General features: G+C 44.2%; 1 protein-coding gene across 3 annotated transcripts in view; it reads right to left on the minus strand.

Moving 5' to 3' along the window:
• The window catches only part of WDR37 (WD repeat domain 37), a 284,920-nt gene that overhangs the window by 77,923 nt on the left and 184,511 nt on the right, over positions 1-22,486 (minus strand). For all 3 annotated transcript variants that reach the window (XM_077491119.1, XM_077491118.1, XM_077491120.1), the window contains 4 exons: positions 21,421-21,492; positions 17,238-17,282; positions 6,184-6,260; positions 4,192-4,426 (listed from right to left, as the gene is read on the minus strand). In XM_077491119.1, coding sequence (XP_077347245.1) covers positions 4,192-4,426; positions 6,184-6,260; positions 17,238-17,282; positions 21,421-21,492 — 429 coding nt within the window. The remainder of the gene's footprint in view (positions 1-4,191; positions 4,427-6,183; positions 6,261-17,237; positions 17,283-21,420; positions 21,493-22,486) is intronic.

The raw sequence follows: 22,486 nt of genomic DNA on the forward strand, positions 1-22,486 counted from the left end.
CCAATTGGACACTCCATTCACCTCTATGACTTCTCTGACTTATGTCCATTTACACCAGCCTACCTCCAATCCGATCCGCTAAGAAAAAACAGAAAGGGATCTGTTCCCTTCTATCTGGGCAGATCAGATCGGAGGGCCCATAGAGTAGAGTGGGTGGTGTCCGTGTCTACTCTGCATATACCATCATACGCCCGTTGTGGCCCGCAACCAGTTACCAAGGTGCTTAAGTGGCCCTCACTTTTCAAAAGGTTGGTTGCCCTTGTCCTAAGTGATCCGAGCAGAGGGTCTCATCTCCTCCTACCTCCCAACGGTCTTCTGGGACATGTCACAGGTCCCAGAAAACTGCCGGACCATTTAATAGGCGCATGTACAGTGTGCACCTGGCTGTGAAGCCCCAAGCTATCACAGCCAGGTGCTCACAGTTGAAATGCCAGTGCCGGGGAGAGGGAGAGGCACATTGCTGGATCCTGGGACAGGCGAGTGTTTATTAAAAGTCAGCAGCTACAGTTACATATATACACACACAAAATTATATATATATATATATATATATATATACACACACACACATATACATATACACGCATGCGCACGCACGCACACACACACACACACACACACACACACACACCTCAAAAACAATGGAACACTTTGAAAACACATCAGATCTCAATGGGGAAAAATATCATGCTGGATATCTATACGGATATGGACTGGGTAAAGTGTTAGGAACAAAAGGATATCACATCGTTTGATGGAAATGTAAATTATCAACCTACAGAGGACTGAATTCACCCCGAAAATACTCATCTTTTTTGACTGTTTTTCACTAGTTTTGCATTTGGCTAGGGTCAGTGTCACTACTGGCTGCATGAGGCGATATCTGGACCATATAAAGGTTGCACAGGCAGTCCAACTCATCTAGGATGGGACATTTATACGTGCCATTAACAGAAGGTTTGCTGCGCCTCCCAGCACAGTCTCAAGACCATGGAGGAGATTCCAGGAGACAGGCAATTACTCTAAGAAAGCTGGACAGGGCCACAGAAGGTCCTTAGCCCATCAGCAGGACCGGTCTCTGCTCCTTTGTTCAAGGAGGAACATGATGGGCACTGCCAGAGCCCTACAAAATTACCTCCAGCAGGCCACTGGTGTGAATGTCTTTGACCAATCAGAAACAGACTTCATGAGGGTGGCCTGAGGGCCCGACGTCCTCTAGTAGGCCCCTGTGCTCACTGCCTGGGGCCGTGACGCTAGATTGGCATTTGAACACCAGAATTGACAAGTCCACCACTGGCGCCCTATGCTTTTCACAGATGAGAGCAGGTTCACTCTGACTACATGTGACAGATGTGAAAGGGTCTGGAGAAGCTATGGAGAATGTTATGTTGTGTGTAACATCGTACAGCATGACCGGTTTGGTGGTGGGTCAGTGATGCCCGGGGAGGCATACCCATGGAGGGATGCACAGACCTCTACAGGCTAGACAATGCACCCTAACTGCCATTAGGCAACGGGATGAAATTCATGGACTCATTGTAAGACCCTACGCTGGTGCAGTGGGGTCCTGGGTTCCTCCTGGTGCACGACAATGCCTGGCCTTATGTGGCAAGAGTAAGCTACCAGTTCCTGGAGGATGAAGGACTTGATACCACTGAATGGCCCCCATGCTCACCTGACCTAAATCCAATAGAACACCTCTGGGACATTATGTTTCGGTCCATCCGACACCACCAGGTTGCACCTCAGTCTGTTCAGGAGCTCAGTGATGCCCTTGTCCAGATCTGGGAGGACATACCACAGGACACCATCCATTGTCTCAGTAGATGCATGCACAGACATTGCCAGGTCTGCATACAAGCACGTGGGGACCATACAAACTACAAACTACTGAGCACCATTTGGAGTTGCTGCAAAGCAAAATTTCAGCAAAAATAACTAGCCTGCTGCATCACTTTGATTTTCGGGGGGCCTTTGAAATCAGCCCTTTTTAGGTTGATAATTTTAATTTCTGTAGCACTAACCCCCGAAGAAGCTGCACTCATCTTAGAAACCTCACTAACTTGACGCAATCCCCTTGGCACAGCTGTGGTGGAATGTAATACAATACAATATAAAACAGTGCAAAGTACCTATATTGTACCCTCAGGATCCACTGGCTTCACCTGGTGGGAAGAAACAGTGCGCCAAACAACTGGATACTTAACCAGAAATATCTTTACTGCAAAATATTTACGCAGGTGATTACAGGAATTGTGCTGTCATCCCAACACAGGACGACCGCACAATATATTTCAATATAACACAATACAAAATGTATATATATGTATAACCTGGGAGCTCCCCCTACTTTAAATGCTATACGTGAGGCCTCACTTAAAGTACTTTTAACAAACGGTGGGCCGCAACCTGTTCACCAACTGGATCAGAGTTCCGGTGACTGTAGCTTGCCTTTCCGTCAGCTGGGCCAGACGCTCTGTATCGCTTCGCTGAATCAATCCGGTTCTCCGCTGAGTGTCTTTGGACCTTCTCAATCCGACTACCGTCTTTCAGGCTCTGTCAGGTCACCTCTCAAACAAACAGGCTGGCGCTCTGCGATGGCGGCCAGCCGATGTCTCAGAGAAACCTCTCCACCGATTCGCACAGGCAGGCAGCGTGGTCCTAAGAGACTTAACATGGCCGCTCGGCTCCCTTTTATCCCTTACCCAGCATGCACTGCGTAAAAGAGTGTTCATGGGTAGGTCACACGGACTCCTGGGTAACAAGGTCAACCTTCAGATTCCAAACAGTCACTTCCTGTACAAGTCTTTAGGTTGTTCTGAATTGATAATAAACAGGTGCGTTACCCATATTTGGTCACTAGCTGGCTCTGGTACGAAACCACAGTAATGTCCATAAACCTTACATTAAAGCATACCTAACCACATCAATAGGCAAGGATGCCAGCGCTACATTTCCATCAAACAATGTGGCATCCTTTCGTTCCTAACACATTACCCAGTTCATATCAGTATAGATTTCCAGCAATATATATTTCCCCATTGAGATCTGATGTGTTTTCAAAGTGTTCCTTTATTATAATTTTTTTGAGATATACATACATACATACATACATACATACACACACACACACACACACACACACACACACACACACACACACACACACAAACACACACACACACGTTCCTGTCTGTGTGGCAGCGAGTGAAACAGACATTTTTTCTTAGATCATACACTAGCAGATGCTCTAAACTGTGTGTGTTTGTTTTAACACATGGTGGCAGCTACAGTTTGTGTGTGCCACTAGTTAACTGCAGTGATAAAGTGGAAGTAAACCCGATTCGTGAAATTTGAGTTGGGCACATATATCTGCAGTGTTTTCTTATCTCTCTTCAAAGCACTATGTCCCGTAGCGTTCTCCTGCTCCGTTTGTTATCAGCCCGATAACTTTTTACAAGCTCTCTGAGATGGGAGATAGAAGTGTGTTGGGGTAGATTGCTATAAATAGATTAGCACACTGCTAAACTATTCACAGGCAACCTCTGCATGTGTGTGGGGGGGGGGGAGGGGGGGGTGCCTTTCCTCCAAATCAGCTTACGCACAGTGTCCAGCAATAATCCAGTACTACAGGGGAATGAGGAAGTGAAAAAAATCTAACAGGATGTGCACTTTCTAAACCAGTGGTTCTCAACCTCTGTCCTCAGGACCACTAACAGGCCAGGTTTGCAAGATCTGAAATACATCACAGGTGATATAATTTGCTGCTCATGATTACAGTATTCTAGTCTGTATCTCCCTAAGGTAATACTTAAAAACTAGCCTGTTAGTGTGTCCTGAGGACTGGAGTTGAGAACCACTATTCTAAACAATATATAAAGCTGAAGACAGCAGATATAGATGTAAAACCTATATAGGAAGATATGTTTCATCTCTGTGTATTATCTGAGGCTGGTCACTTCACTGGGCATATGTGAGGGTATACATCCACTTTAACCTGCCCCAGAGACAATCACTCTCAGACTGCTGATGTTTAGAATGTTGTCCAGCGAGCTGGGAAATCTCAGCACAGGGTGAGGCTGATAGTAATATCAATAGATATGAGGTGTGAAATTTGCCTCTATGAGACTTCTAGTTTCATGAAAAATTAAGCCACTCAGAAATGCTCTGACATCACCATTCATATCATACCTGTAAGAGAATGGACCAACTCAGACGTCTCTACGTCGTACAGATTGGCTGTTCTGTCCCAAGATGCAGTGACTGCCTGCTTGCCGCCAACCAGCCAATCTGCTGCTATGACCACTCCCTGATGGCTTTTCAGCGACGTGATTGGGACTCGAACAGTGGGACAATCACTGGAAATATCTCCATCCTGGTCAAGCTCATCTTTATCTGAAAATTCCACCTCTTCTTCTCCAGAAATCTGTTAAAATGAATCAATCTCAGGGTTAGAGTTACAGCAAATAGTTTACGCCTTCCAGAACAACAAAATTGTGTTATTGCTGTTAAAAATGGAACGGTTAGCCAAAGCAGTCAATCAGATGCTTTTATTTTCCAACTTGCACTATGAAAATAGTAGCTGGCATCTGAGTGGGTGCTATGGAGTCATCACTTTCTCCTCCTTATGATTTCATATGTACCACCATAAATAAAAGCAGATATTTAAAAAAAAAAATAACATCATATCAATACAATAATCCCTGTTAATTCATTCTATAACTAAATTGTTTTAAATAAGACCTACCATGTACAGCTACACCACAATTTAGTAAATCTCCTCCACCGTTCTTACTTTATGTACTGTACTTTATCCCCCGCCCCCCCCTGGACCCACAAACGTGTCAAAAGTGTCGAAACATTGCACTCCCTCTATAAGTTGCTGATTGCCATCATTACAAACAAGAAACATTCCATAGTTTGAAGACGCCATAAAACTTTGTGCAAACCAATCAATATACACTTATTGTGATTTTTTACCAAAAATATGTAACTGAATACATATTGGCCTAAATCTATGAACAAATTTTATTTTTTACATTTTAATTGGATATGTTTTATAGAACATAAATGTTATACAGAAAGAAAAAAAAAATTTTCTTCCTAAACTGCCGGTCTTTTTATTTATAGCAAAAAAAAAATGCAGAGGTGATCAAATACCACCAAAAGAAAACTCAATTTGTGCAAAAAGGGACTTAAATTTTTTTTTGGGTACAGTGTAGCATGACCGCACAATTGTCAGTTAAAGTAATGCAGTGTCATGTCACAAAAAATGGCCTGGTCCGAAAGAGGTGTAAATCTTCTGGAGGTCAAGTGGTTAAAGGCCAAGTTCACATTTAGGAACATGTTGCATCCATATTTAGGGTGTAACATGTTCCTATGCAGCAACCTACCGCCGCCAGTGTTCCCTGCTATGTGACAATGGGCAGGAAAACTCCCAGCACTCGCTGTCAGCCATTGCACCTGATGGTTTGAAGTTCACAATTAACTGTGAAGGCGCTGGTGAGCACTCTAGTAGTTCATTGATTCTTCCTACCATTCAATAACTGCCTTCCCGTATTGAAGGTATGGGCAAACGGCATACTAAGGGACTTCAGGATCCTGGAATTGCACACATGCTCTGCTGACTGTGGGTGCAATGCTTTAAAAGCTGCAGAGTAAAAATAAATAAAAAGATGTGCATGTATTTTTTTTTTTTTAACAAAGGTGAACTTATCCTTTAAGATTTCCCTTCTCTTTCTGTCAGATCAGAAAGTGATGGGTAAAAGCTACAATCTCTGGGCTAAAGGAAAAGCACACAATGACCTCTCCCTCTGACTGCTAGTTGCCTGGCTGTTGTGTTTATTCAATGGCTTACTTTGTGTCACTAAGCTGGAACATGTAGGCAGCTAAGCAGCTCTGACTTCACTGGCTGCACAACCAACTGGCAAAGAACAGACAGTCAGCAGGATAGGATTTGCTGTGTTAAGGAATGTGCATAACAAGTAGCAATAATGAAAAACACACAAAAAAAAAAAATCCACCCCAAGGCCTGTACTTTTTTTTATGTGATCGTCTTTATGTCAGGGAAAATGTATGCCAGAAGATATAATCATGTAGTAACTGAAACAAACATCACTATTTCCCATATCATTGTAGTCTGCTGCCCTTAAAGGACAATGTCTATTTTAGTGGTGAGCTTACACTGGTGTCTGCCGTCGGCTGTGGAGTGGGTAACTGTACCACATAGCGCCAGATGTGAGCCGTCTGGTCCCCAGATGCTGTAGGACAGAAAACAGAGTCAAATCACATCCTTCAGTGTAAACACATTTTTATTTTATATATTTCTAATAAGGCTCCATGCACCCCCATGCACCTTCCTTGTCTGTCTGGGATATTACTGTAGTTAGAAATGAAAACAAATAACTCTGCCTAATGCCAATACACCAGAAAAAGATTCTGCTGACAACAATCGGTTACAATAAATAGACAAGGGTATCTGAACATTCATGGTGGTCACGGCTCCCATATGCCCATTAGCTAGAGCAAGCATTTGATTATTACAATGCTAGCAAATATGCTAGAAAGGTGTTGGACAATGTGCCTTATAATGTAAAAGGCTTCTGAAATGAGGATGATTGTTATGCAGTTTTGACTGAATGTACATCAACTAAACAGTCATGACCAAACATATCGGCACCCCGGCATTTCTGTCAGATAATGCACCATTTTGCCCGCAAAATTGTTGCAATTACAAATGTTTTGGCATTCTCATGTTTATTTCTTTCATTTGTATTGGTATGACACGAAAAAGTGAAGAAACACAAAGCCAAATCTGACACGTTCCACGCAAAACACCAAAAGTAGGATTTACCTGTAAAATCCTTTTCTTGGAGTACATCAAGGGACAAAGAGCCTCAGTAATAACTGTATGGGTTATATGGCACTTTCAGGTGATGGACACTGGCACACCCTAAACAGGGAGGTCAATTCCCCATATAACCCCTCCCCTTACCGGGAGTACCTCAGTTTGTAGCAAAGCAATACACGTGTAACCAGAAAGAGAGGAGGGACCTCTGTGTCCCGTGATGTACTCCAAGAAAAGGATTTTACAGGTAAGCTGTTATAAAAATTATATTTTCTTTATCGTACATCATGGGACACAGAGCCACAGTAATAACTGTTTGGGATGTCCCAGAGCAGTGCCAACTGAGGGGAGGGGACACAAACAAAAGTAGGGTGCAATCAGACCTGAGAACCTATACTCCTGCCTGCAGCACACTGCGTCCAAAGGCGATATCCTCATGCTTTCTTACATCCACCTGATAAAATCTGGTGAATGTATGGACTGAAGACCAGGTTGCGGCCTTGCAGATTTTAGCCATGGAGGCTTGGTGATGCACTGCGCACGAAGCACTAACAGCCTTGATGGACTGCGCTTTGATTTGAAAAAGGTGGAACCTTAATCTTCAAGCCAAACTTTTATTAACAGAGGATATGACAGCGTCAATTGCTGGTATACTCCACATCTTAGTAAAGTTTTCCTCCATAGGATAAAGCGAAAGGGAAAAAATGCTTATCTTTGTGATCCCACTCAGAATACATAAGCTTTTCTAGTAATGAATGGACAGAAAAGGCACGCAAGGCTTGAGAAGACTTTAGTGAACCCAAACAGGAAGTGGGCTCTTCAACCGACTCCGTTAAGGGTAGATTAAATGTAGAGCAGGCCATTTCAGTAAGGGAATGCACCAGCAACTTCTCAGCATGTGAAGCTGAAGAAGGTCCTTTCTCACTTGATCCCTCGAAAGAAGAATCATCAGCCTCTTCACGGACCCCTGAGGGGGATTCATCTTCCCCCTCCCAGTGTTCCTCTGTTTGAGGGTCCTGGGTAGTAGAAGGGGACCTAATGAGTTTTCTTCCACTCTGAAGATACGATTAAAGCCACTAATCTTTCCTCCAAACCACTCAGAGCTGAGGAGAAAACCTGCTCAGTTATATAGACAGGGGCTGAAGTGTCAAAAGCAATTGAGGCCCCTGATGACCCCGATGTGCTCACTCTGACCAGCCTCCCTATATCTTTTAGGGGGAGGTGGTGTTGCAGAGGGAGGGTCCTTAGGGCCTCAGGGTGACCCCATTGTGCCCTTGGTTTTTGGGGTATTTGTACCCCCCCCCCCGGTCATAGTGCCAAGCACAAATGCAGAGGTACTACCAAAAAATCCACCCACTGCTGAGCAATAGTCCAGCAACTGCCACTGCTATTAAACTCAGTCTGATGCTTAAAGCAGAGTTCCACCCAAAAGTGGAACTTCCGCTCATCTGATTCCTCCCCCCCTCTGAAAGGTGCCAGTTGTGGCACCGGAGGGAGGGGGGTGCAGATACCTGTATAATACAGGTATCTGCACCCACTTCCGGGAATAGACTACCGCGGGAGTCACGCACCTTCCCACCCCTGCTGTCTCCTGGTAAACACACAGGTCCCAGGAGATAGCAGGGACCACTTACAGCACGCAGCGCGACTCGCGCATGCGCAGTAGAGAACTGGGAAGTGAAGCCACAAAGCTTTACTTCCTGATGACCTCACCAAGAATGGCAGCCGAGAGGTTGCTCGGCTGCCGACATCCCTGGACTCCAGGAAAAAGGAAGTGTCACCCCCCGCTCTTTTCACCACCCAATTAGACCCCCTGCTGTCCCAGGAATCTCCACAGCATGATAAAAGATGCCAGGACACAGATTCTCCCCTTAATAAGCCTACTCTGTCTACCATTAAAGCTGGCCATGCAGGACTGTAAGGCCTCCCTCCTCACTCAGATAGCCTCCATAAGTATAATTTCTCCCTTCTAAAACAGGATGTTCAGAACCTACGTGACAGAACCGAGGCCACAGAGGAATGTATAAGCTCCCTGGAAGATGCTGTGCACTCCTTGTCTGCTACAGTGTATGATATTACAGTGAGATGGCAGCTCTCCGCGCTAAACTCATGGATTTTGAGAACCGCTCACGCAGGAATGTCAGTTTTGTGGGGTTTCCTGAACACGCAAACGGCCCCCACCCTGAAACGTTTCTCCACTCCTGGCTACAGGACATTACTGGCACTGATGCGACTTCATTCTCATGCGTCATCGAGCGTGCACACTGTACCCCTTCACGACCCCCTCCGTGTTCCCTTATAGCACGAAGCCTTCATTTCCAGGATAAAGTAGTCATTCTACTCAGTGGAAGGGAAAAGGGACTGCTTAAATTCAATGACAATACCATTTCGGTCTAGCCTGATTTCTCGGCCGAAGTTCAACACCAATGCATCTCCTTTGCAGCAGTGCAAGCCCACTTACATACTGAAGGCTTACAATAGGCTATGCTTTTCCCCACCAAGTTGCGTGTCATCCATGATGGTAAAGCCCATTTCTACACCAACCACAAAGAAGCCATGGTGTGGCTCAACGATCGATATAGAAATGCACCAAGATGCAGGGGTGAATGACTGTGGCATTTGTTCTTTGAAATTACCTTCTGATCCATCACTACAGATCCTGGGATTTCTATTCCTACCTGCCTAGGCTGCACTGTCTGCGTTTACCATTTTCACCATGTTGCCTATATACCTCATGATGATCCTTGTCCCCCCTCCATGCACACAGGCGAGGAGCAACTTCCCAATGCACCCGGCCTTCTCTCCCGGAGTTGTTTTTTTTTACCTGTTTTTGACCGTTATGCCTTTTGATATACAGGGAGGCCGGGTGGACTTTAATTTTCCCTAAAACTACAGTGGATCTGTATCCTGGAACGGAACCTCTTTATAATTCTACTTACTGTTGCCTCCCCGAATTCCGCACTACCCCCGCACCAGTGGGTGATATGGCCATGGGACAGTTCTGACCTCAACTGAGTTTTTGTGGGGTTTTTCTGATTTAGGGATCCAAGGCTTGCTATGTTTGGGATAGCCGAGAGGGATGGGTGGATTGGGCTTTCATATGAACCTTTTTCAATTTATTCTTTTTGTTGTTGCCTTTGGCAGAATACCCTATTTTTTCATTTTTATTTCCTTCAATGCTCTTACTGATTTAACCTTAGATCTTCACATTGTCTTGTACACATGTTCATGTATTTTCTGGGTGGCACGACCAATTATGTTTTCCATGTGGCTGTATCCTAATGTGATTATTAGATACGGTTTGCCTTAACATGGCAAAGCCGTTAAATATAGTCTCATGGAATACTAGAGGATTGAATGCACCCCCAAAAGCGGTCCCCCGTTTCCTCCATTTAAAAAAAAAAAAAGAAGGTCACCTCCATATAATTTGCCTCCAAGAAACTCACCTTACTAATACCAAGGTGAGAGCCCTCAAGCGGCCGTGGTTGGCTCAGTCCTATCACACCACACACACTCCGCAGAAATTGTACTAGTTAAAATGGACCCCAATGGAAGATGTATTATACTCGCCTTACAAATTGCCTCTAACATTCACCATAGTGAACATTTATATCCCTCCCCTTTTTGGTGGAGGTATTGTCCAAATTGTAACTTATGCCATTACCAAGACCCCCGGGCCCCTTGAGGGGTGGGAGGAGTAGACTCTTCCCCTCCTTTATTTATTGGACACAAGTTCCCAGTCTCACAGAGATATGGGAGCTGGAAGTATCTGGATGTCTACCAATACTCCTGCCACTCGTACTCTTTCTGCACCATGTCTCGCATTGACCTGCCGTTTGCTGCATGGGACACCTTTTCCATTGTGTCTGCGGTATTCTACTTGCCCAGGTGAGTGACAGATCACACTCCTCTCTGTGGACCTCCTCCTCCCAGGCGCGGGCCCTTCTATTTGGCGCTTGAATTCTTACTGGCTAGAGGATAAGGTGGTGCAGGGGGAATGCAAAAAGGGCATTGCTGGTTACTGGAAAGACAATCTGGGCACAGTGAATCCACTGACAGAATGGGAGGCTTTTAAGACCACACTGAGGGGAACCTTTATGTCCATCACTGGTGTTATACGCAAAAATATGCAGCAACACACTGAGAAATTAGACAGTCATGTGTATGCTAGTCCGACAGACAAAAACAGACGCTAGGGCAGCCATTGGCTACTCGCTATGAACTTCCTTAATCGAGTCCAGTCGTACGTCATCACGTTGGAATCCGTCGGATTTTGGTGCGATTGTGTGTGGCCAAGTCCGTTCATTTGGAAAGTCCGTCAGACCTAGTCCGTCGAAAAGTGCGCTCGTGTGTATGCGGCATTACACTTTCTCTACTCAGAAGTCATTTGAGCATGGTAACAAAGCTGGACGGCTATTGGCATACCTGACTAGGCCCGACTGCTCTCCTACTTCTATTCTAACTACACTGGGTCAGATTAGGGACACTCCTAGGGATATTATGGAGACTTTCTTAGACTTTTACAAGGACCGCTATACATCTAGGGTTGACTACAATGAATCCCAATTAAATTACTACTTAGCCAATATATCTCTCCCCTCTCTATCGACTGAAAGAAGAGAGGAGTTGGAGGCACCTATTTCTGTAGATTAAATCGCTGCGCCCATTTCACGACTACCAACACGTAAGATGCCAGGCCTGGATGAATATCTGGCAGAATGGTATGCCCAGTTCCAAGATCTATTATGCCCATTTCTTTTGTTTACTTATAACAAGGCATTAGATATCGGAACTCCCCCCTCCCCATATGGGACTCTGATTATACTATTATTGAAACCTTGCAAGGACCCTCTCAAATGCGACTCATACCGCCCGATATCGCTCATTAATGTGTATGTTAAAATCCTAGCCAAAGTATAGGCATACCATCACCCATCGGCACACAAGAGCAGACATGTAGAGCAGACGTGCGCTGGAGGCTCCGTCCCAGCTCCAGCCAAAATCTCCCCTTCCCTCGGCTCTCCCCCAGGCACCCGACCAGCCACCAACTAACCTGCATACTCACCCGGCTTCTAGAGAGGATAGTGACACGGGGGCTGTGAACAATCCCCCCCAGTCACCTATCCAACTCTCCCTATCGTCCGCTCCAGCCTAGTCCAGTCGTACCGTGGTGACTCACCGTGCAGCCGCCTGCACCATCCCCCTGAACCTCGGCAGTCCAAGGCTCGAACGCCGCGCGGCCCCCGACCTTTATTAGTACCAGGCACCGGGTGTGAATTAGGAAAGCCAAGGGCTCCGGCCTTGCCGGTGGCCATCTTGGTCCACCCATTCTCGGTGGAAATTATCTTCCCACCCCTGTTCAAGCTACCCTGAAGAACCCTTAAAGTGACCAGGCCGCAGCCACCCTGTCATCACCCCTAATGGGCTAAACATTTAGCCACATATAGACTGATGGCTGTGGCAGAACCACAAAAAAATAAAAATAAAAAAATTTTCTCCTCCCACTATCCTACCTCCATCCTCCCCCCTCCTTCTTAAAGATCCCACTGCAAGGGGCAACCAGACCGCTCTCCAGAAACATCAGGCTTACAGCAAGCCACATTCACTGGAACCAGACAGTTAACGGGGACCACCGCAACCAGGTAAGCTCGCACCTCCACTCCCACCCCCCCAGTGATTGTTCCAGGGACTCAGTCCGACCGCCTCTGGGGGTCAAGAAGGAATTTTTGCCCCACTGGTGCGTTTGGCTGCTACTGCCAGGGTTTTTTTTCGCCTTCCTCTGGAACAATCTGGAACAATCAGGAACAATCGTAGGTTAGCATACCCCTACCTTTAGCCTCCATTCCATTATTCACGCTATCCTAGGACGACTACTCCGGATCACAGCCAGACTTCTTTTCTGAGTGGGGATCCTCACCTCCAGTAAAAGGTAGCTGGAACAGCCAGCAACCCAATACAACAACTCCGTCCGCATCCGTATAGGCATCCCCTGATCAACTTGCGCGCCAATAGCCTCAAGCACGGCGGCAAGTCTGATACCTAGCCCGTCCTCAGGGTCAAAACCCTGACTAGGATCATCACCTTTAGGCCCATAGTACCAGCAACCTCATCGACAAACCATGTGCTACATCAAATACTCAGAAGTTCTCCACAGACTAAGGGACATCAACACCACATTGCCAGCTTCCATACAAAAAATACTTCAAAAGAGAACTATTAAAAACCGGAAGACAAGCAACTCCCAACCACAGGAAGAGATATACTCAACCACTACAATTAGATTGCACCTTGATTAACGCCAGGTCTGCCATCAAACACAGACTGGAAGTACACGACTTCATCATCGAGAACAAATTAGACTGCCTCTTCATCACCGAAAGCTGGCTAACCTCTGACTGCAACACCATCCTCACCGAATTGGTGCCGAAAAACTACAGGATCCTAACCGAACACCGGATAGGGAAAAAAGGAGGACGCCTAGCAGTAATCTTTAAAGCTCACCTGGGGCTCACCAAACCATCATCACAGAACCCAGTGCTTTTTATGGAAATCTTGACGCTACATCTCCAATCAACACCCCATGACACCACTCATATCCTACTGTGCTACAGACCACCAGGATCAAAGTCCAATCTTCTTTCACCCCTCACGGAATCCTTCGCAATACACACCCTACAATTCAAAAATTTCCTGTCACTCAGATTTAAACCTGTGGGCAAACGAGCCCAAAGACCCAATCGCGACTGCCTGCATCAATCAACTAGAAGAATTGGGTCTCCAGCAACTGATAAAGACTCCCACGCATGGGTCAGGACACACCCTGGACCTCATTTTCAAACAGAACATTGACGTCAACATACTCGACAACATAACATTGCCATGGACGGACCACCACGCCATCAACTTCAAAATCGCTACTAACATCACCCACGAAAAACGGAAACCTGTAACAGCGCACTGGACCAGATCACATAAACTGTACTCCGAATCCTTCAAAACCACTCTATCCAACAAGATAACTACAATAACCTTAAACCACTCTGCGGATGAAACACTCAACTCCCTGAATAGGGCATTACTGCAATCAGCAGACTCGGTAGCTTCAAAACGCAGGGCTCTCATCAGGAAGAAAAATTCTGGATGGTTTAATAGCTCACTCTCCCTACTAAAACAAGAACACAGAAGAGCGGAAAGAACATGGAGAAGAAATCCCACCAAGGAAAACCACTTTAACTACAAAGGTCTTAAAGAGAACTATCGGAAAGCAATCTTTAAAGCCAAAAAGGATCACTTCGCATTTACAATCTCAGCGGTCACAAACCAACCTCGGGAACTGTTTAAACTAGTCAATCAATCAATGAATTCAGTGTGCCTAGAACCTCCAGAAAATGAATCCCAGGATTACTGTGACAAACTGTCGGATATTTTCATCGGTAAAGTCAAAACCATCAGGGAATCAATTTGTCAGAAGAAACCATCCAACCTCAGCCAGCAAATACACAAAGAGGATGTCTGCACCAACATGCCGCAACCGCCAAAATTTTCACTAACCCCAATTACCGCAGACACGACAGAAAACATCATTAACAAACTTCGTGACAGCACCTCAAATTGACATCATCCCCACAAAATTACTGAAAGAATGCTCCGACATCGTGGCTCCAACCATAACCCACCTCATAAACCGATCATTCCAAGAAGGGATTGTTCCCAGCATCCTCAAACAAGGCATCGTCAAACCTCTACTCAAGAAACCAAACCTGGACCCTCAGGACCCAAACAACTGTAGGCCAATTACGAGCCTCAACACCATTTCGAAGATCATGGAGAAAGCATTAGTACATCAGCTACAACTCCACCTGGATACTCACAAACTCCTGGACCCACTGCAATTAGGCTTCCGCCCGGGTCACGGAACAGAAACAGCACTCCTTAAGATTTGGGACGACGCCCTCGAAGCAGCGGATGACAGAGCCGTGTCTCCTCGTACTGTTAGACCTAAGCGCAGCGTTTGATACAGTAGACCACAATACTCTACTCGTCCGCCTCACAGAAGTAGCCGGAGTCCAAGACGGAGATCTCCATTGGTTCGCGTTCTTCCTAGGAAATCGGTCACAGACAGTGAAACTAGGAAAATTCCTCTCTGAATCCCGGGCAGTCACCTGCGGAGTCCCCCAAGGCTCTCCTTTGTCACCTGTTCTCTTCGACATTTACATCCGCCCACTCCTCCAAATCATCAGACGCTCAGACCTCTGCTTCCACTCTTACGCTAACGACACGCAACTTTATTTCTGGATCAATAGAAAAAAAGATCACCACCAACAACTTGAAAACTGCCTCAAATCAATAGAGGACCGGATGACCACTAACTCCCTCCAACTCAATCAAAGACAGAGCTTCTTATCTTACAGACAAATCGTAATCCCGCAACCAAAACCTCCTGGTATCCACCCACCGTCTTTGGGCAGACTATCTCCCCAAAGACCAAGGCCAAGAGTCTCAAGGTTATTTTAGACGCACAAATGTCAATGGATGCACAAATAGGAGCAGTAGTCAGTGGATCTCACCATCTGCTACGCAGGACTCATCCCTTTTATCCCAAAGAATGACAAAACAGTGGTAGTTGAAACAATCATTAATTTACGACTGGACTACGCAAACTCGCTTTACATAGGATTACCACAATATCAACTTGCCTGATTACAACTAATCCAAAACATGGCGGCAAGACTGATAACAGGGAAAAAACCCTGGGAATCCATCGCTCCTTCGCTGATGAGCTTACATTGGCTAACGATAAAAAAATCGGATCACGTTCAAGACCCTTTGCCTCACCCACAAATGCATGCATAGAGAAGCTCCGCAATACCTAATGTAGAAAATAAATCATTACACACCAAACCGCAGTCTTCGATCAGCCAACAAAAACCTCCTCGTCGTGCCCAAAGCCCAGTATAACTCCAAGAGGGATCGGAGATTTGCTGTCCAAGGTCCTCGGCTATGAAATGCTCTACCAATCAACATTCGCCTGGAAGAAAATCACCTGGCTTTTAGGAAAAAACTCAAGACCTTCTTCTAGCTGATGATCAAAGCTCGCCACAGCGCCTTGAGGCGATTCAGTTAGCATTGTGCGCTATACAAGTATTTAATTCATTCATTCATTCATCTGAATTTTGTGGTTGCGAACTTGGTCAATAGCGATCAGGAAGGTTTTTTACCTGGTAGAGCTACTAGAATGAATATTCGCAGACTGTTCCACAATATACAATATCCCATGACTGTCCCTCCACCCATGCCATCGTGTCCCTAGACACCTGTAAAGCCTTTGACAGTGTGGAATGGCCATATCTCTTTCAGGTGCTGCAGCTATATGGTTTTGGCCCCCGCATTATAGCATGGATAAGACTCTTCTATACCTCCCCAGTGGCTGTATCAGTTAACTCACATGCTACCGATTCTTTCCCAATTACTAGGGGCACAAGGCAGGGGTATTCATTGTCACCCCTCCTTTTCACTCTAGCTATGGAACCTCTTTCTGTACGCATCCGCTCCTCCCCCTTAATTAAGGGTCTTCCCATTGCTACCATAGAGGAACGAATCTCACTGTATGCGGATAACACCCTGGTATATCTGTCTGATACTCATTAGTTACTTCACACTCTGCTTTCCGACATGAACACTTTAGGCGACTACTCTGGCTTCCGGGTGAACTGGGATAAGTCCAATATTTTTCCTTTGGATCCCGCTGGGATCCCCTAGATTCACCTGGACTCCAGACTACAGGTTGTGTCCTCCTTTAGGTATCTCGGGAGTTGTGGTACAGATACCTCTATCTTCCTACATTGCTAATAACCTAGGTCCCTTATTAACTCAGCTACAAGAACAAACCAAGCAATTGATGAATTTGCCTCTGGATCTCATGGGTAGGGCCAACACCCTTAAAATTATATATTTACCGAAGTTATTGTATGTTCTGGCTAACTCCCCTTGCAAAATCCATAAATCCATTTTTAAGCATATAGACACGATCTGCGTGGCCTTATGGAATGGCCGACACATAATAAATCGCACAAGATAAGTGAATTGATATTTGTTTATTGACTGAAGGAGTGTATTGCTTGTTTATGTATACCAAAAAGAACAACCAAAGTTTATTTTCCTTTGTATGTAGGTTTGTCTTTAAACCCAATAAAAAAATCTTAAAAAAATAAAATATAAAAGGATTTACATGGATTACAAGACTAAATAAACCAAATTATAAATATTTGGATGGGTGAAACCGTTCCAATATATGAGCACGTTTGAAGCACTTTACCCCAATCCCCATCCCATTAATGCAACAAGTCAACTTTAACAATTTTTACAAATGATTTAAAACTGCTATACTTGCCTGTTAATGCAATTTGATCAGTGGGATGAAATTTTATTGAGTTTACTGCAGAATAAAAAAAAAACATTTGAATTATCCAGAGAAAGCAAAGTACTAAAGAGTTAAAATGTTACAAATTTAATGAGCACAATATTCAAAATTAAACCACAGTACAAAGAACACAGAACAATGATAAGGAAAAGCACATGGCAGGTAAATACTTTCCTTTTCATTTGATTTTTAATAAAAAGCTGAATTCAGAGTTGCTTGCATATGGACTCAACAATAAACTAGTGCAAACAGCAATATCCTACAAAAATCATCATATAATTATATACTTTTTATATATATAACACAGTGAGGGGAAAAAAAATTTGATCCCCTGCTGATTTTGTAAGATTGCCCGCTGACAAAGAAATGATCAGTCTATAATTTTAATGGTAGGTTTATTTTAACAGTGAAACACAGAACAAAAATATCCACAAAAAAAAACCAACGCATTTCAAAAAAGTTATGATTTGATTTGCATTTTAATGAGTGAAATATGATTTTTGACTTGACGTAAAATCCATTTGTCCGAGTTCATTGACAGACACAGTGCTTCCTTATTCAGAACCATAGGGTTATATCGCCCCCTACAGGTGTAGGACACTAGGCAGAAAAAAGACTTGGCTACGCCCCTGGGCAGTCCTAGGTGATATACACCCCCCTCTCTGCTATAGGCCTTCAGTTTTGTCCCAAGCAGTGTCAGAAGCTTTAAAAACTCCATAGAGGGGTGGAGTGTGTCTGTCAATGAACTCTGAGAAAATGATTTTATGGCAAGTCCAAAGTACTATTTTATCATTCGTTCATTAACAGACACAGCGCTTCCATATTCAGAACCAGAGGGATGTCCCAAAGCAGTGCCAAATATGATGGGTGGAGCAGCTAACAAAAAAAAAAAAACCTGGAGCTCAACCTGAACAGACAGAAAACCCCTTCATGAGAGGGAAAAACCCTCTAGACCGCAGAACTTTTGAGCCAAAAGAGGCATCCCCAAATACCAGTACATCCACTTTGTACAATTTTGTGAAAGTGTGCACCGACGACCAGGTGGCCGCCTTGCACACTTGCATCACTGATGACTGATGACGGAAGACCCAGAAGGCACTCAGTGCCTGAGTAAAGTGCGCCTTCACCGGTAAGGGAGGAACCCGGCCCCTGACAGAATAGGCCCGAGTTACCGTTTCTCTGATCCATCTAGAAATTGTCACCGAGGAAGCAGGCAGCTCCTTCTTTGGCCTGTCCACGATCACAAACAGGGCGTCTGACCTCTGAAAGGACTCAGTGGCCGCCAAATACACCTTGAAAACCCAAACCACATCAAAGGTGTGTAAGGCAAAATCCCTTGGCTGTTTCGGTCTGGGACACAGGGATGGCAACACAATGTCTTCATTTAAATGGAAATCAGAAACAACTTTTGGAAGCAAGGACAAAAAACCACCTTGTCCTTATCAATCACCAAGTAGGGTGATGCGATAGGATAGTGCTGCCAATTCTGACACCCTGCGAGCAGCAGTGATCGCCACCAAGAGAGCTACCTTCTGTAACAGAGTGAGCAGGGGAATTTCTCGAATATTTTCAAATGGAGGCTTCTGTAGAACCGAAAGCACCAGATTTGAAAATCCCTCCCGAGATGTGTGCAAACCAAAGAAACGTCTGACCTCTGAGATTGCCAACAAGGGTTTTGTCACCAAGTACCAAGTCATGTTTTGCAACGGGGTTAAATATTTATTTCACTCATTAAAAGTCAAATCAATTGATAATGTTTTTGAAATGCGTTTTTTCAGGATTTTTTTCTTGTTGTTCCATCTCTCACTGTTAAAATAAACCTACCATTAAAGTTCTAGACTGATCATTTGTCAGTGGGCAAAATCAGCAGGGAATCATACTTTTTTCCCCTCACTGTATCATATCGATTACTAATACAGCCACAAATGTAAATGCACAGGCCTCAGTTCTCCCCCCTTCTGAAGAAGAGCACAAAGACCTTTGTTGCGTCTTCCTTCAGACTCACCTTTATTTTAGGTCTAATGTATGATATACTATATATCTGTATAAATAAATGTTCTAATTAACTACCAAAGGTGTTTAAAATGTTTTAGAGTTTGTTCCTTTAATTTAAAAGAAAAATACATTTTGCTACCCAACTTTCTTTAAAAAATAAAAATAAAAACGTGGCTGCTTTGTAACAATGAAAACAAAAGTTTATATATAGACAGTATTTAGGCCCTACCTCTAAACTAAAGAAATGGATTGAGAACTTGAAAACCTTGCTAGGTTATTGCACCAAACCCCTGTATTATCTCCGAGCAAATATTACCAACTCCACTGAGCACCTCAAATCATACGGCACAATGCATTTTACAAGTCAGAAACAGGCTAGATGTTTAGATAGCAGGTCAAAAAACTCATAATTCACAGACTACATTCCCTCACTTATTTTCCTTCTATTTATTATCTGTGGTTGATGCATTGGCATGAATTTTTCAACAACATTGGGGAAGAACTAGTCCAGGTGATTTTTTTTTTAACCAGTTTCCTACCGTCATATAGTAAAATGACGGTGGCAGGAACCCTTCTTCCCTCCGGGCAGGCCACATATACCTTCCCGGCATTGTGGAGAGCAGGCGCACTCGCTGCATCACTGGGGACCCGATGCCATGCCCAACGGCCGCGATGTCCGCCGGGCACCCGCAATTGCTCATTACAGAGCAGGGATGTGGATTTGTGTGTGTAAACACACAGATCCATGTCCTGTCAGGGGAAAGGAGAACTGATCGTATGTTCCTTGTACAGAGGAACACCGATCGGTCTCCTCCCCTCCACCCCAGTTAGAATCACTCCCCAGGACACACATTTAACCCCTGCAGCGCCCCCTAGTGTTAACCCCTTCCCCGCCAGTCACATTTATACAGCAATCAGTGCATTTTTTATAGCATCGACCGCTTTATAAATGTCAATGGTCCCAAAATAGTGTCAAAAGCGTCTGATCTGTGCGCCACAATGTCACAGATCACCACCATTAGTAGTAAAAAAATAAAATAAAAAATGAATAATAAAAATTACAAATCTATCTCCTATTTTGTAGATGCTATAGCTTTTGCGCAAACCCATCAATATAGGCTTATTGGGATTTTTTTTTTACCAGAAATATGTAGAAGAATACATATCAGCCTAAATTGAGGGAAAAATATATATATATATTAAAAAAAAATGGGATATTTATTATAGCAAAAAGTAATAAGTATTGTGTTTTTCAAAATTGACGCTTGGGTACAATGTTGCATAACCACGTAATTATCATTCAAAGTGTGACAGCGCTGAAAGCTGAAAATTGGCCTGGGCCGGAAGGGGGTGAAAATGCCCTGTACTGAAGTGGTTAAAGAACAAGTTAAAGCGGAGCGCCACCCTAAAGTGGAACTTCCGCTCATCGGAAACCCTCCCCCCCTCCGGTGCCACAATTGGCACCTTTCAGGGGGGAGGGGGATGCAGATATCTGTATAATACAGGTATCTGCACCCACTTCCGGACATAGATAGCCGCAGATTCTGCGGCTATTACGCCACTTCCTGCGGGGCCCCCCGCTGTCTGCTGGGAAACACACGGATCCCAGAGACAGCAGGGACCATCCTTATTGAGCAGCGTGACTTGCGCATGCGCAGTAGGGACCTGGGAAGTGAAACCGCAAACCGGCGGAACTCCCACTTTAAATTGTATCAAATATGAGTACCCCATTCTCCCCATCTCCTGCATCAATTAAACATAAGAGAACCTTTATAAAGCAAAAAGTCTAGTTTGTACAGTGTTTACTAGCTTCTGCCTCCTTTAAATCTGGCCCGATAGAGGATGGGGTCTGGCTATAGAAAATAAGTTCAAGACAGGCACTGGGCAGTCTGGCCCTTGTTCTCTTTAACCAGGGCCCCAAGCTTAGCTTAGTGCATGCACCTGACCCTACTGGTGCAATTATGTTTCAAATGTACTATAAACTCCAGTTAAACCTGTTTTTTTTCCAGTTCTGGATGGAAATGGGAAGAGGGTTACAATCTGTGTCCATACAGGGAAAATGTCCTCCTTAATCCCTGTCCCAGCAACTAAACATTTTTTGAAGTTTTACTTAACGGTTAACACATCATTACCATAGAATTTCATTTTATATTTTTACCTGATCCAGCATGGCCAACATACTTGGTAAGGCATTTTCCTGTTTCAATACTCCAAAGTAATGCTGTGTGATCTGCAAAAACAAATACATGATGGCTTACAAACAAAATAAAAAAATATGGATATGAAAAAATAAATTATTTTAAAGGAAACTAGTGTTCATGCAAGTTCCTCAAACTAAACTTACAGGGTAGTCATCACCAGGCCCCTAATAAATAGCTGCAGGGCAGCCTGGGAGATTCTTGGATCCTTTGTGGTGATGGCCCTGTTTACTATAATGGCACTAGGACATCAAGGTTACATGGAGCAGCACAAAGCTTTAACATTTGCATTATTTTCTCTCACTTTGTTTTCCATTTGACCACCTCTAGTCTGCCATCTTTGGAAAAGGGTGCAGGTTACCATTTTTCTCGTTTGGTAGTCTGTACAGGTAAAAGCTACTTTAAATATTTAAAAGACACCACACTGCCTCCAGCAATGCATTTTAGCATTCATTTTCACTAAAATAATTCCATGATTTAAGGTGTATATTATATGTGAAATTTAACAACCCTGATGTAGTAGTGACTTCTTATCTCATTGCTTGAGTTACTAAAATGCCAGGACATTACAAACACCCCAAAAATGACCAATATTTTAAAAACAGACTGTCCAAGGTATTTACTAAGAGGCATGGAGAGGAGAGTTTTTTTACGTTGTTTTCCAACATACAATCTAGGTATATTGACACTTACACCTCAATACACGTTCAACTCCTCCCAGGTATGGGGATACTACATGTGTGAGACTTCTACTGCCTAGATACAGAGAGGCCCAAGGGGAATAAATAATAGGATTTTTACAACAGCTTATCAGTAAAATCCTTTTCTTGGAGTACATCATGGGACACAGAGCCTACGTTAATAACTTAATGGGTATATAGGAACCTTCAGGTGATGGACACCCAATCCAGGAAGTTCACTCCCCATACAACCCCTCCTCCTTCCAAGATACCTCAGTTTTTGTAGCAAAGCAATATACTTAAAACCCAAAAGAGGGGAGAGACCTCTGTGTCCCATGATGTACAA

The sequence above is a fragment of the Lithobates pipiens genome, unplaced genomic scaffold, assembly GCF_037356315.1.
Source record: "Lithobates pipiens isolate NorthernLeopardFrog02 unplaced genomic scaffold, aLitPip1_a1.2 Scaffold_19, whole genome shotgun sequence".
In the NCBI taxonomy this organism is placed as follows: Eukaryota; Metazoa; Chordata; class Amphibia; order Anura; family Ranidae; genus Lithobates; species Lithobates pipiens.